The sequence below is a fragment of the Homarus americanus genome, unplaced genomic scaffold, assembly GCF_018991925.1.
Source record: "Homarus americanus isolate GMGI-L3 unplaced genomic scaffold, GMGI_Hamer_2.0 scaffold25483, whole genome shotgun sequence".
Taxonomy (NCBI): domain Eukaryota; kingdom Metazoa; phylum Arthropoda; class Malacostraca; order Decapoda; family Nephropidae; genus Homarus; species Homarus americanus.
In genome coordinates, this window is record NW_024726235.1 from 5,821,016 (window position 1) to 5,837,144 (window position 16,129).

The 16,129-nt window shown below is 43.5% G+C and overlaps 1 protein-coding gene across 1 annotated transcript in view; it reads left to right on the top strand.

Moving 5' to 3' along the window:
* LOC121865473 (E3 ubiquitin-protein ligase MIB2-like) overlaps positions 1-16,129 on the top strand; it is a 93,608-nt gene that overhangs the window by 27,973 nt on the left and 49,506 nt on the right. The window contains 2 exon segments of the mRNA XM_042364945.1: positions 2,710-3,545; positions 9,149-9,401. Of these exon segments, the coding sequence (XP_042220879.1) occupies positions 9,170-9,401 (232 nt within the window). The 5' untranslated portion in view covers positions 2,710-3,545; positions 9,149-9,169.

The window sequence follows — 16,129 nt, forward strand, 5'->3', positions numbered from 1 at the left end:
GGTTTTCGCTTGGTGTTGTGCCAGGATGTTGTGTTGAGGACGTGTTTACGATGTTACCGCTGAGGCGAATAGTAAACGATGTTGGTTGCTCACCCCTTAGTTTAACAAATTTATTGACAAATCTTGGAGTACAGTTTGCCTATTCTGAGTAATTCAGTCAGGTCTTGACACTGAGGGTGTTATCGCTTATCACTACCACGCAGGGCAGAGGTTCATACACAAAGAAATAGATCTTATTCATTTATATTATATATAGGTCAAAGTGATGTAGGTAATATCACTGTTCACTGCCACGCAGGACAGCGGTTCATACATAAAGAACTACATCATATTTATTAGCAGTATATGTAGGTCAGAGTCATATGGGTGATATCACTGTTCACTGCCACGCAGGACAGTGGTTCATATATACATTGAACGTCATATTCTAATTGAGGACTAATCAGTGTGGGCTAGCAAATTTAGGATACACCGCAAGAATGTCTCAAGCACCCCTGATTCAATGTAGTAATTACATAGTTCATGATACAATAAGCCAGGTGGCCTGAAGTCTTTGACAGTGTCACATTCAATAATATAGTGTTCAACTGTATGCTTTAAAGGTTTATCACAAAGTTTACATGCTTAGTGTTCCGGTATGGGTACAGCGTTACTAACTTGCCAGATGTGTCTGTATGCTAGCCTAATTCTGTCTACAACTATATCACATTGTCTAGTTCTGACCTTATGCTGGCCATACCGGTACCTCTTGTCACAAAATTTGTCATATTTACGATTGCTACAACTGCCAGGTCTCTCTGCATTTCTCACTTCTTCTAGATCAGAGTTCATGATTCTGACTCGAATGTTTTTAAGTACAGCATTGGGCAGGCCAAGGTCACGGTCACCATTTTCTTTCTTTCATGCCTCATTGGTGAGTCTACCAACACAGTCATGATACCTAATTCCAACATGGGACGGAATCCACACAAATTCGATACGAAAGTTGTTCTCATTGACAGTTATCACATTTATTTTAATATCACAGACAACTTTAGACATAGAACCTGATGGACTGTTCATTGATTTCAAAGCACTTTGAGAGTCACAGAATATCACCTCACCTCCATTTTCTTTAAGGTAATCTGTAATTAAGGAGATTCCAGTTAGTTCAGTTTGTGTTGTGCTGGTCCTGTTGTTCAGCCTTTGCTTGTTTGACACTATCATCTCATTTTCTTTATATATTACAAATGCACAACCTGTTCTACCTGTGTTTGTCTGTACAGAACAATCAGTAAAAGCAAAACATTCACATGATTTAAAACTCTCTATGTAACTGTTAATAGTTTCTAGTGTAACACATCTCATCACATCAGTGTTTAACATTTGCTTACTACTAACAGGAGTGTAATTAATAGGGACTGATGAATCCAGCCAAGGAAGAACCCCGAGTTGCCAGCGGTGGTGTTAAGAGGGGAGAAACTAGCAAGTCTCTTCTTCTTCTTCTTCTTCTTCTTCTTCCAGGAGAGAAGATGAGTGCAAGTAAATGACGCGGGTGTAGTACTGTACAGTATATCAGGAAAAGATGGTAATGAGGGGGAGAAGGAGAAGAATATAAGAAGCCAATGGTGGTGGTGGTGGTGGTGAAAGACCTCGTTGTCGATGGTACACATTGAGGAAAAGACGATAATTTCGGTTCAGGATTATAGTGTGGTAATATTTGAAGGAAAACTGCGAAGGTAATTATAAAAAAAAGAACGTGGTGATAAAGATGGAATAAGGAGAATGAAGGTGGAATAAGGAAAGTGGTGATGAAGGTGGAATAAGGAAAGTGGCGGTGAAGGTGGAATAAGGAAAGTGGTGATATGTAAGATGAAGGTGGAATTAGGAAAGTGGTGATAAAGATGGAATAAGGAAAATTAAGATGAAGGTGGAATAAGGAAAGTGGTGTTGAAGGTTGAATAAGGAAAATGAGGATGAAGGTGGAATAAGGAGAGTGGTGATGATGGTGGAATAAAGAAAATGAATATGGAGGTGGGATAAATAAAATACTGAAAGGTAGCATTCATTGCCTCGGCCGCCAACAATAAGGTTGTTATCTTGAGGTGCCCTCATGTAAGCCGATAATGTGGTGGGGACAATGGGTGAGTGGCGTGGCCTGGCGGAGTACAACACGTAGCTTACATTATTGAATCTCTCTCTCTCACACACACACACACAGGAAAATTTGAAGTGACTTGTGTAAGTTCCCGTGAAAATTTGTTCATAAAGTTATGGACAATATTTTGAAGAATGTATAAGTATGTCGATTGTCCGGGACTTCAAGGAAATTTCTTCAGTGTTCTTGTTTTTTTTTTCCTGTACGTCATCAGTCGTATTGCTGAATAATGTTTTCTAGGACGTGTGGGTTTTGTTGATGGGGTAGTTGGGCACTTGTTGGTGTATTCATTGTCGAGTCCTTAGTCATCCATGTTGGGCAAGGGTAGAAGGAAATAAGACTTGGAAATTTATAACCTGCTCGCTGACTTTGCTTTTGTGTGAATGCGTGTGTGTTAAAGACTCAAAAATAGGTTGACTGATTCTGATGAAACCTAACTGGCAGGTCAGCTGTTTACCAAGAAGTGACTAATTCGAGAGAAAACAAATAAACAGAAGGTGAGTGGTAGAGTTCAGAGCTGAGAAGCACCAAGTTAGTATTTGTTTAACGTATTTTTTTGTTTTCTTCTACAGAATGCTGGTCTCGTCACTGTGTCGTGTTTGCGAGTGAGGGATGACGCCATCCTTCCTGCTGGCGACCTAATGTGATACCACTTGCATTATGGCCAAGCGTCAGAGTTATTCACAATGCCTCGGCTAGCAGGTCTTGGCTAAGCTCATCTCTGGATGAATTTGCTTGCCAGTCCCTGCTGGCTGAGTGAAGAGCCTTGTTGGGAAGTGAGACAGGGACATGTAATGGATGGTTTTTAAAAGTCAATTTGGTGAATTCTTGTCAAGTCAGTAAAATGAGAAAAATTTTTCAAGCTAGCTTCTTAAATTGTACTGAAACTAGTGACTGTAGGCTAAGCTTTTATTGTGTATGAGCATATCGTCAAACCAGTGTTGTATGAGGCACTTTGGTTAAGTCATGAGCACGATGATTTCAATTTGGTGAAACTTAAGCACAAAAGAACCAGTTTGGTGAAGTCCCCAAAACGCAATAAAACCAGATTAGTGAAGTCACTGTCTAGTGAATCCAGTGTGATGAATGCACTGTCTAGTGAAACAACTGACTAAAGTCACCACCAGTTGGGGAAGCTAAGGACAAAACAAAGCTAGTCTAATGAAGTTGTGAGCACAATAAAACCGGTGAGAAGCCCCGAGCACAAAAGAGCGGGTTTGGTGAAGCATCTCTTACAACAAGGCCAGCTTGGTAAAGTTACCAGTGAAAGGAAACCAACTTGGTGAGCCCAACACCTGGTGAAGCCGTTGTCGAGGGAAGCCATCTTGGTGAAGCAAGTAACGTTAAGAGGATATGAGAGAAGTGGCTGGTGACCGCCGCTCCTCGCTCAACTGATCACCAAGTACAAGTAAGTCAATTAATTCACCATTCATTAACAGGTGTGTGAGCAGCACATATCACCAGTATTAAGATTTTATTTTAAGGGCAACATGTAGGGATGACCATGTCGTTGTCCGTTGTTGTTGCGTTCGTTGGTCGTCGTCTTCTGTCACCGAAAGGAGACACATTATTGTATAATTATTAGGCATCATACCCTAAGAACCTCCCTGTAAATATTAGGTTCGGAAGGTGAATAACCAAGAAGGTTGTTCCCTGCACGTGATAACTTCAGTTTACTGGAGATTGTTACTATGTAACTTCACAGACATAATATATATCCTGGTGAAAGGGGGGGGGGGCACCCTATAGAGATTATTGCAACAATAGGTCAAAGTCCTAGGTCATTGTGGGTATAATTTTGGTGTCTGGACAATTGTTCCATTTATAGACGATCTTTTATTTCAAACCCAGACATAGAAGTTCCTGTTGAAGCTGGAGTCCAGGAAGTCAAATGATAGTCACAGGTATTTTTATTTGTGTAGTGAACGTATTGTGCTGCTGTTGTAGTGAACATATAATGTTATTGTTGCAGAAAACTCGCGATACTAATACTGTAGTCTTGTAGTGTTTGTGCTCCAGTGAACATGCATTGTTAGCCCCGCTTCATACGACTGTGTTTGTCCTGCGCGGAAAATTCCATGCCCAGGAATTTTTCTAGAAGGCAAGGGTTCACACGGGCGTTAGTGTTAGTTAATGAATATCTTTATTGGTTGCGGTTATCCTGGGTCAGTATACAGTATCTAGTGAACATTTAGTAGTAGTGCTGGACTGAACACGTGAACGCTACATTAGTATTGTGATTAACGTGCCAAGTGGTCGTCTTGAAACTAACTCCTTTACATGTCTTGATGACTTAAAGATGACGTAGCCTTGATACCCAGACCACCCAGGGCTCACAGGTCAGTCGGTAGTATTATTAGCCGCTCGTGATATTCATTTTGCCTCATTCACTTTCGGTTAGGTTTCAGCTCTACCATTCTTTGGTTGAGAAGACTTTTGTAAAGGTTCAGTTGGATGTAAGTAGAGTATATAGATCTGTGTGGAAAATATTCGCATGTGTTATACCACTGGAATATGTAAACTGTCACATCTCGGTGAATCTCGAGAAAATAAAACAAGAATTGGAAACCTTTATATGCGTCTGTAAAGCATATTTCAGCTATGGCGCCGTAATACTTGCCGTAGTGTACAGTACGCATATGGTATTCTCTTTGGTGTTTGCTGGAGGATATTAGTCATTACGTATATAAACAAAGGTTCACACAGTAAAATGTCACACAGTAAAATTTGATTCATATAGGAAATAGCTTTTATATTTACTCCAGCTGTATATAGTCAGGTAGTAACATTTATTGAAGACTTATACATTTCAAACTCTATTCGAAATCACCTGGAGAAGCACCGATTGATCAGTGATTCCCAGCATGGCTTCACAAGCGGACGTTCTTGCCTAACTAATCTATTAACATTCTTTTCATCAGTTTTCGAATCGGTGGACGAGGGGCACAATTATGATGTGGTATATCTTGACTTTAGCAAAGCCTTCGACAGAGTCCCCCACGAAAGACTAATTAGAAAGGTAGAAGCTCATGGCATCAAAGGTGACATCCTTAAATGGATTAGGCGTGGTTACAGGACAGGAAACAGCGAGTGAGCATTAACGGCACTAAGTCCCATTGGAGCAACGTCACAAGTGGAGTTCCCCAAGGCTCAGTACTTGGACCATTAGTATTTATTATATACATAAACGACATAGATATCGGCATTGACAGCAACATAAGTAAATTTGCTGATGACACTAAAATAGGACGTGTTATCAAATCTGACGAGGACTCGGCAAAACTACAGGAAGATCTAAACAAATTTTCGAATGGTCTGAAAAATGGCAGATGAAATTCAACGTCGACAAATGTAAAGTACTCAAGATGTACCAGATACCAGATCAGAGAGAACTGCATGATAAGTAGGAACCTTAAGCCAAGTAAACAATGTGTTTTTGCTCGTAACAAGGCTAATAAAGTACTTGGGTTCATACAAAGGAGTGTTAGTTACAAGACTAGCGAGGTCATCCTAAAACTGTATCTTGCTCTTGCGAGACCACACCTGGATTACGCAGTTCAGTTCTGGTCACCGTATTACATAATGGATATAGAATCCTTGGAAAGAATTCAGAGGAGAATGACAAGACTAATCCCGGGCATTAGGAACCTTGAGTATAGAGACAGGTTAAAGCATCTTAATTTGCACTCCCTTGAGAGACGTAGAGCGAGGGGCGACCTGATAGAGGTGTATAAGTGGAAGGCAGGGCTAAACAAAGGGGACATTACAAAGGTACTCAAACTATCCAACCAGGAGCGAACTCGTAACAATGGTTTTAAATTAGACAAATTTAGATTTAGGCGTGAAATAGGTAAACACTGGTTTGGAAACAGAGTAGTGGATGAATGGAACAAGTTACCAAATATCATCATTAACTCGAATACGCTGGATAGCTTCAAACATAGGTTGGATGCTCATATGAGCAATAGGGGTTGGGTGTAAACGGGACTGCCCAGTATGGGCCAATAGGCCCGCTGCAGTTTCCTCCATTTTTATGTTCTTATGTTCTTATTATGCTGTGATCGAGCAACTTCCTAGAGCCATTAAGTCTAGTGGGAGGGGGGGGGGGCAACTCATGTATGGAATCTAAATATCAAATGAAAGTGAAAATTAGTTAATCCTCTCCATTCTTACAAGGAGACACCTGGGTGAAGATAACCATCCAGAAAAGGGAGAAGGCTCGAGTGTTTTTGCTGCTGAATATAAACACGTATATTCTTATCCGCTTTTGTTTATGTGGGGAAATCGATTCCTTAAATCCAGTTACTGTACACCATTGTGAAGTATGGACCTGCTCACCGCTTGCTCCGACATACAGCCAACTAAGTGTTTCTAATTTCTTTTGGGAACATATATAATTATACGGCGTTAGCTGCTGCCACACACTGTAGCTTTGGATGATGGTGTTACATAAGATGCAGGGTTGTATTGCGTTGAACCAGTGAACGACTCAGGTTGCTGGCCAGTGTGCTATGTAATTTCCCAGCCTATAGTCCAACCTATCGTTTACATTTACAAGATGATTTTATATCAGGCTGGATCTAGCCTGGGACAGACAAGAGGATGTTTATGTTCCCTTGGAGGCAGTTGTCTGATGTAGAATTTGAAAAACAGCTGTCGGAAGTCTACACAAAGTATCTTGCTTCAGGAATCATCAATTCTGCACGTACCGGTAATATGTTCTTTTATTGGTTATGACTTATTCATTAATGTTTGATATTTGAAACTACTGGAATCCTCCAGGGGATGTGAAAGCCATCTGTCTGGTAGTGAGTTGATCATCAGGAGAAATCAGGTCGTTTCCATATTGACTCTTCCAATTTCCCGACGGTGTGAACTGCCTCTCCCATACCACCGTGACTTTCTCTTGTTTACTTGCTCCATGACTCGAGGAGGTAATGCTCCCTGGAGAAATTTTAGGGAAATGTGCTATTTTGTTGTTTATGATTATCACCATTGAGTCACAACGGCTATAGTTCACCGATTTACTCTAGCACTGTGACCTGAACTGAATTATCACGATCTACACAGTAAACTACGGTCAGTGATCGATGATACGACGTGAAATATTGCCACATGGGTTGAGTGTACAGGTGTGATGTGAGGTGAAAGCTAGTGACGTAATGTTTGAATGAGGTGAGTCATTTTGTTGCCCCCCCCCCCCTGATGATTAAGCGGTCTTCCCCATCACCAACTCTACACCATTATTGCATCGCCAATAACTTACACCACCAACACCCTTCCCAGCCACCACCACCAGGCCACATCTACAGATTTTACTTGGCGGATTAACAGCCCCTGGAGCAACATTATCTAACTTCACCTCACCACCACACTCACTGACCTAACAACCCCCTCTATAACGTCACCTAACTTTTTTTTTTAATCTCATTTTACACTTCTTCACCCTGTGACCACCAAGCACACTCCTCTAGCACTCAGCGATTAGACTGCCTTCCTATGACACACGGTTGTCCTGTTATAGTACTGTATACGTTGACTGATGCAGGCTGGGGACCGCTGGTGGCTGCGAGCGACTCCAGCGATCAGATTTTTTCGATTGTTTATCCATTGTACAGTGGGAGAATGAAGTATATTGCCGAATATATCGCAGAACGGTTGAACACTTCAACACCCGCATTTAGTCTCGGTAACTCTTCCAGTATAATCCGCCAGGTTTCATTATATTTCAATTAAAGCTGAGAAGATATTCCATTCTCTCACTGTACGTATGAGGTCTTGCGACGTAGCATTTATTTATTAAATAAGTATCATGTTAGTACCTTGTGCGAGGTATGCCATGATATTGCTTCGTAGAAGATTATATATATATATATATATATATATATATATATATATATATATATATATATATATATATATATATATATATATATATATATATATATAGTGTGCATGTGAGTGGCACACTGTACGGTGTAGGAGAGTTAGGGGTCACTGTTCCTTGCACAGTTGGGAGCTCTTGTGTGGGATGCACGTCTGCCTAGTTCTTGGAGTATTGATAGTACCACCTCCCACTCCCTACTTGACTCTTGTTGACTGGAGTCACCAGGTAAGGGCATCAACCTCGAAATGGGGGGTTGATCCAGAAATCATATTTTTTAGCTAAGCCTTACTCAGCTGACCCTAGATGCACCCTCCTGGAAACTGAACCTAGAACGGTGGATTTACTCTGAAACTAAGATAACGGCTCTATAATATTATATATGACGACTTATTTGACCATTTGCTTCAAGAGGGTAACTATGCTCCACATATCCTGTTGAGAGCGATAACTGTGGTGAGGAAGTATGGGTGACTGTAAGATGAACCCCAAGCTGTCAGGCAGGTTAGTCCATGCTCGGTTCGTCCTTGGGTTAGTCTACGGGCCTCTCTCACACCTCCATGTATCAACAACTTGGTGCGCCTTTATCTGTTCACCTTTCAAGAGGTTTGATTGATATTGGTATTTAAGTCTCAAAGTTTCACCAGAGTGCAGGAATATACTTGATAAATGTTTGCTTTATAACCAGAACAAAACTACTTAAAACTGCATATATAAGAATAATGAAGAAAACAGACAGCCTCAATTGTCTAAATTGAACCGCATTCGTGTAAGTCTTATATATGTCTCCTATCAGAGATTTAATGTGTCAGTAATGGTTATGTTCACTTCAGTGTTATATGTTCTTGGGACCTGTTATTATTATTATTATTATTATTATTATTATTATTATTATTATTATTATTATTAAGGGCATGAACGTATCAGCTTTAAGTGGAGTTTGACCGTTTCATCTTATCGGCCTATGCTTGACAGCTAAAAGGAAATTATCAGCCGTTTATTCTTTAATTTTATCATTATGTTCTTGTGTATAAATAAAGTAAAAAAGTCTTAATTGGTGTCTCAGATATTGGCTGAAATATATTAGTGTGTCCCGGGATGATGACCTGTGTCCTTGTGTCTTGCAGGTGGTGGGCGCAGCAGCGAGGATGGGCGTGGTTGAGGTGGGCGTGAGAGTGTTGCGTGGGCCGGACTGGAAGTGGGGGGAGCAAGACGGAGGTCCGGGCCATGCCGGTACAGTGGTGGAGGTGGGGCGGCCCGGGTCCTCCACCACTCCGGACCGCACCGTGGTGGTCCAGTGGGACGCCGGGGCCCGCACCAACTACCGAGTCGGGTACCAGGCCGCCCATGACCTCAGGTTGCTGGATAACGCCCCTATAGGTGAGTACCAGCGCCTGAATTCGTCTTCTGTACTCCTGAAGGTGTATAAGGAAACTGCAGGTGAATAACACTGAGTCCTTGAGTTACTCCCCTACAGGTGGCCCCGTGGATGAGTAATACTATATCACGTGTTGTGGTCCCGGAGTTTACTGTTGCATTGTATAGGATAATTTAAACTTTTACTGCTGGTGTTCTGTTACTCGTGAATCCTGTTTCTCCGTCGGTGTTCTTGTTTGTAATAGTGAACGTCATCCCCTTCATGGTCAGGTTATCACAATACCCAACAACAAGTTAATGTTTACGTATTCACTTATACCTTTTTATGTTTTCCTGTTAGTTTATGTAATATATTATCAGTATGTTTTATAATAAACCTAATGTATACAGTTACCATGATTGTGTTTTATGTGATGTATTAACATGTGTTTGTTTGAACTGTCTTCTGCGTGTGGGTGTGATGCTCATACTATATATGGGTTCATTCGTAGCACCTGGCTGTTATATTTCATACGGTAGAATATGTCTTTTTTTCCGACAAAGCAGCTGGTGTTTGGTAGCAGGCAGCAGACACGGTGTATGTACAAAATTCCAACTGACCAAACCCCATAAGGGAAAATCCCACCTAACCATTTCCCGGTGGTCAGAATTCCACCGTCACGAAAATATTGACGGATAGCATCTAGCCATTTAATGCTTCTGTACACCCCAGTGGCCCGTCAGGTGAGGTGTAGGTTAGGTTACAGCGAGGTAGGGAGGGTGAACTAGATCAGGTGAAGCTAAAATTAGGGTATATTGGGATAGTTTACGTTAGTCACAGCCACGCCCCGACAAGCAAAGGGGGGGGGGGGCGTGGCTGTGACAAGTCAGGCGTGGGAGTGGGGCAACCTTGGCGCGGGTAGCGGGTACATTCCACGCACGCCCTCCATTATCCTGCTCTTGGGCATTGTGTGCGTGCGTGTGTGCGCCTCACCCCCAGAGATAAGTAGAATCATTATTCCTCGTACGAACCTGTGTGAATCCTAATCCAGTGTATTTCAATTCATTCTTGGGCTTTGGTTGTGCCTGTGTTCTTATTTTAATATAGTATCTGACCGTTATCTCGTTAAGCTCAATGAATGAATTACTGTCCATTCGTACTCGGTGGTGGGGGGGGGGGTTAGAACCTTGTATCTGAGGAGGTACTTGGGAGTAATAATGGAGGGCACTTGTGAATGGCCGCCGGGGGTGTAGGGGCGGTCAAGGTCTCCAGGTACGTATCAGAAGCGACTCCTGTACAGTGGTTAAAAAAAACTGTCTATACAAAATTATGTAGAGAAAAAAATATGACACAACGGACGAAGGATTTTGACAACCGTACCGAGAAGCTGAAGTTTTTAAAGTTACAGAATACAGTACAGGTCTGTTTCGAAGGACATGAATACAGCAACAGTTTGGTGTGTGTGGGTGTTAGTGATCGAGTGTAACCGAGTTTTAATTTGTTTTTGCAACCATTGCTTCCAAAATCAGTGAATTGGATTGCTTTCATATACTTTAACTAACGGTGTGTGTGTGTGCGCTTGCCTGCTTGTATACTTGTTTGTTGGTCTGTCACTCCTAGTTTGTTCGCCGACGTTTATCTATAATTACTGGACGTTTTTTGCTTTCATACTGTAGCACTTGAGGACATACTGAGAGGAGAGGTGAAGGGGAGGCGAGAGTCAAGGTATGTTAGGGGAGGGTGATATGGGGGAGGGGGTAGCCACAAGTAAAGAGGGGGTGGGGAGGGAAGGTAGGGGAGTGGTGAGTAAGTAGAGGAAGGGAGGGGGGGAAGTGTGGTGGGTTAGTTGAGGTGGGGAGGGGGGGACGGTAGTGGGTGGTAGGTAAACAGAGGAGGAAGGGAGGGGGTGAGAGTGAAAGTGTCGCTGGGAGAGATACATGAGTCATCATCATTGGCCCTGACCACCACAGCCACCCATCCGTGAGTGTGTCAAGCACTGTTGTGTCCGTGTCCGGGGCTCTACGTCCGTGCCAGGGGCCCCGTGTCCGTTTACAGTTCTGTTGTGTCCGTGTCTCAGAGTGGTGCCTCGTGTCAGAAACTATATAATTTACAACGGCGCTGTGTGAGCTTGTTAGTGTGTTCTCTCTCACTATCACAACGTTTCGCTTACGGGCATGTTTCCGGAGACTTGTTTCCCACGTCTATTGGGTCTAAGTACTGTACCGGGAGTCTCGTGGCCTTGTACAGTGAAGCCCGGGCCTTGACACACGCTCAACTAACACCTTATATAGTGGGAGGCATCTGGTGCCCCCACAACCTTAACAGGGGCCAGGGTTCTCACAGACACGCATGACAAGTTTTTCTCCCAAGTGGAGATAAGAGAACGCATCAAACTGGCTCACATATGTTGATACTAAGGTGGATTATTAAAGATTCTTGTCTAGTTTCCCCCATAAATGGAGATGTGGGGAAGGTTATAACACAAGCCAGGATAGGTAAGAGAATACACATAATGATACTAGAATAATCTTGAGTACAACTTAGGAATGTCATTGTAACCACCATCATTTTGTTTAGCTTACGATAGACACGTTTAATATCATTGTTATTGTGAGAAAAAAAATACAGCGCAGAATTTGAAGAATGTTGAAACACGTTCTCAAGGCAAACCTGACGCTAATTGGGGTCTTAATATTTTTATGCGGGATTTGCACACATGTGTTCTGTGATGTTAACACACAATATATCGCGCTGTGGGAGGGATAGAACAGTGAACTGTTTTTACAACGTAAACATTCCCTTAAGGTTAAGCTAAACACTGGTGCTCGTACAGCTTCTAGCTTGACCCACTTGCGCCAGTCATTAAGTCAAGGCGACGGTTTTGGGTTTCTAGGCCTGTTTCCTTCTTAGAGGAAACAGTTACTGGGACAACCGGACTTGATATATTCAACAATTTTCTTCGCACACGACAGCGATAGATCTGGAGATGTTCCATCAGCCACATATAATAACAGTCATCAAGAAATTAACCGACCCATTCGCCTGGCCTTTAGAATTACCTGATTTGATACACACGATTGTTCTTCCTGAAAATATCTTAAAAGGCATCGTTAATCGGAACAGGTGGGTGGTTGAGAATCACCGAAACAAAGACCAAAATCATTAATAAACACTGAAGGTTGAGGGAGATGATGAAGAGCCACAAACAAGTCACATGTTGAGGTTGATAATGACTGACTCGAGGTATTGTGTTTTAAATAAGCTTCCTTATTCTATTTCCTCTACATTGATATTGGTTGTTAATATCCCGGAGAACATTATGGAGCCCTGTATAGTCAGCACAAGAAGATAAGATGGTTGTGTAGTGTAGCGGCCTGGCTGTTTCACATTTGCAGACAAAGGTTTGAAAAAATTGTCCCAACTGATGAAACTAACGGGCGTTTATTTTTTTGCTCTAAAACTTTCCCTTCAATACATTTAAAACATCTTTGTTATAAGTTTCTGCTTCAACAACAATTCACACTTCACAAATGTAATGTCCATCCCCACATCACACTACTGGTAACGTTCCTTGGCAAAGAGACACAAAAACCACATCTTATAAATAACTCGGTACTCACCTCCACCCTTCCTCCCAGGGGCACCAATTTTCCCCTACCCAAGCTTACCGGGAGCAGGGAGGTTCCAAGTGACCCATAATTAATATACAAATACATAGACAGGATCCATATGCTAGCTTTGCCCCCTTCAAGGAAAAATGAAAATAACGCTCCTGGTTCCTCCCCTCTTCAGTACCGGCCGCTCAGTACAGTACCTTCCCTTCCATGACACAACAGTACCATTACATTAGTGGTCAGTGATCCCTCCTCCCCTCATTACATCAAGTTAAGACACTCAGCTCTCTCCCCCTGCAGTGTCTTGAGTCAGTGCTCTGTCGGAAAATGGACACAAGCATCTTCTTACATATGCCTTATCTACCTCACATTCGGATCAAGTTTTTCCTCCCACATAAAACGTGCAAGTTTTCTTTATACCCTCACACTGTCAGGTTAGCTACATACAACTTGCAGATCACGACATATAAACACTGAATCACTTGCAAGTTTATCCCTAATGTTCTACGTCTTTCCTTCTGACTATATATATATAGCGTTAACAACACACAGATTCACATTCCTCCTCTCATACAGTGTAACACGGCATGTTGGGTACGGGGACTACTGTATGGTGATGGGTCAGGGGGGTGAGTCATAGTGTGTGTGTGTGTGTGTGGTGACGTGCACCTCCCCTCGTTTAACATCCTAGGAAAAAAAAAAGAAAGAGGTTTACAAGCTGGGGGTGTAGATGTATGATAACTCCTCAGGATAACGATGAACGATAATGGCACATCTTTCAGGGAGGGGCGCTGGGGAAGAGGGTGGGGGGGGGAGGATAGGCCTTTGTTCCCACGTGGCCGGTGCTTGTTTAGCTTTACTTTGCTCTTATCTGCTTCATCGCTGATACTGGTGGGTTCTGGTGTCAGTGTCAGTGGTCGAGTTTACACGACTGAGAACGAAGAGGGATGAAGATTGAGTGGGGTTGGGATGAAGATTGAGTGGGGATTGGGATGAAGATTGAATGGGGGATTGGGGCGAAGATTGAGTGGGGATTGGAATAAAAGTTGGTGGGGGATTCGGATGAAGATTGAGTGGGGATTGGGATGAAGATTGAGTGTGGGATTGGGATGAAGAAGATTGAATGGGATTGGGGCGAAGATTGGTGGGATTGGAATAAAAGTTGAGTGTGGGATTGGGATGAAGATTGAGTGTGGGATTGGGATGAAGATTGGGTGGGGGATTGGGATGAAGATTGAATGTGGGATTGGGATGAAGATTGAGTGTGGGATTGGGATGAAGATTGGGTGGGGGATTGGGATGAAGATTGAATGTGGGATTGGGATGAAGATTGAGTGTGGGATTGGGATGAAGATTGAGTGTGGGATTGGGATGAAGATTGAGTGTGGGATTGGGATGAAGATTGAGTATGGGATGGGAAGAGCTGAACTAGTCAACCAGCAGAATGAAGACAAATTTAAAGATTGGTTGTTAAGAAGGCCAGAACGAAAGCAGATAAAGATTAGGAAGGCAAACTTGAAAGAAATATAGATTAGGTGTGATTAGAGGGGGAGGTTGTGATTGGGTGGCCAGAAGGACGAAGGATGATTGTGATTGGGTGGCCAGGAGGAGTTGTTAGGACGATGGGTGATTGTGATTGGGTGGCCAGGAGGTGTTAGGACGAAGGATGATTGTGATTGGGTGGCCAGGATGGGACAGAAGGGCCTTGCAGTTGATTGGTATTGTGATGGATCAGTGTAGGAGGGGGGACACCAGATGATGGATGGGGAGGGAGGAGGGAGGGAGATTTGAGAGAGAGAGAGAGAGAGACGAGGGTCACGATGCTCAAGAGATTCGTACCCGCTGGAGTTGTGACACCACTGGCGGACTCTCCTCTTTTGTGTCTCGCTGCTGAACAACAACTCGCTGTCAGTAGGGTGTCAACATTACACTGAGACTATACCTTGATGATGTGCTGGCTCTCGTCCTCTCTGAATGTGGAATAATGACGTGTAATTATGTGAGTGTCTGGACCCAGCCATATATACTGCACACAGGCTCTCCGTGCTAGAGGGATTCATCCGCCACATTATCACTATGCCACACGGTCGAATTTCCCTGGTGGAGAAACTGGGATTAGCACCCATGTTGGCTCTGCGGACCAATAGAAGCCTCTGAAGCTTACCGCATCCTCGTATAGTTTGGTCTTAACTGCCTATTAGAGCGTGCAACCAGACAGGTGGTGGTGAGCCAGGGCGCTACCCGGCGTCAACACCAGGTAACCTAAACTTCACCTGCCAGCTGGTGGGGTCGGGTGGGCTGCTCACGCCAACTGAAGGTTAGAGCCAGGGAGAGGACGGCGAGAGCCAGGGAGAGGACGGCGAGAGCCAGGGAGAGGACGGCGAGAGCCAGGGAGAGGACGGCGAGAGCCAGGGAGAGGACGGCGAGAGCCAGGGAGAGGACGGCGAGAGCCAGGGAGAGGACGGCGGGGAGAGGACGGCCGGGGAGAGGAGAGGACGGCGAGGACGGCGAGAGCCAGGGAGAGGACGGCGGCGAGGGGCGGGGAGAGGTCTGTGGGAGGCTGACACATTTTTATTTTATTTTTATTTATTGGGCACCCCCTACATCCTTGTGTAAGGTGAAGCGCAGAAGCGTTTACAGCGCCCAACTGGGAAGCATGCTAAGTTCATGCTTGCCTTTATGTCTCACGAGTTAAGGGCGTAGAAGCATTGGGCCTTGTGTTACACTGCTGACACATAAGGCCTTGTGTTACACCGCTGACACATAGTGTCTTTTGTTACACTGCTGACACATAGGGTATGTGTTCCACTGTTGACACATAGGCTCTTGTGTTACACTGCTGACACATAGGGTCTTTTGTTACACTGCTGACACATAGGCTCTTGTGTTACACTGCTGACACATAGTGTCTTGTGTTACACTGTTGACACATAGGCTCTTGTGTTACACTGCTGACACATAGGGTCTTGTGTTACACTGCTGACACATAGGGTATGTGTTCCACTGTTGACACATAGGCTCTTGTGTTACACTGCTGACACATAGTGTCTTGTGTTACACTGTTGACACATAGGGTCTTGTGTTACACTGTTGACACATAGGCTCTTGTGTTACACTGTTGACACATAGTGTCTTGT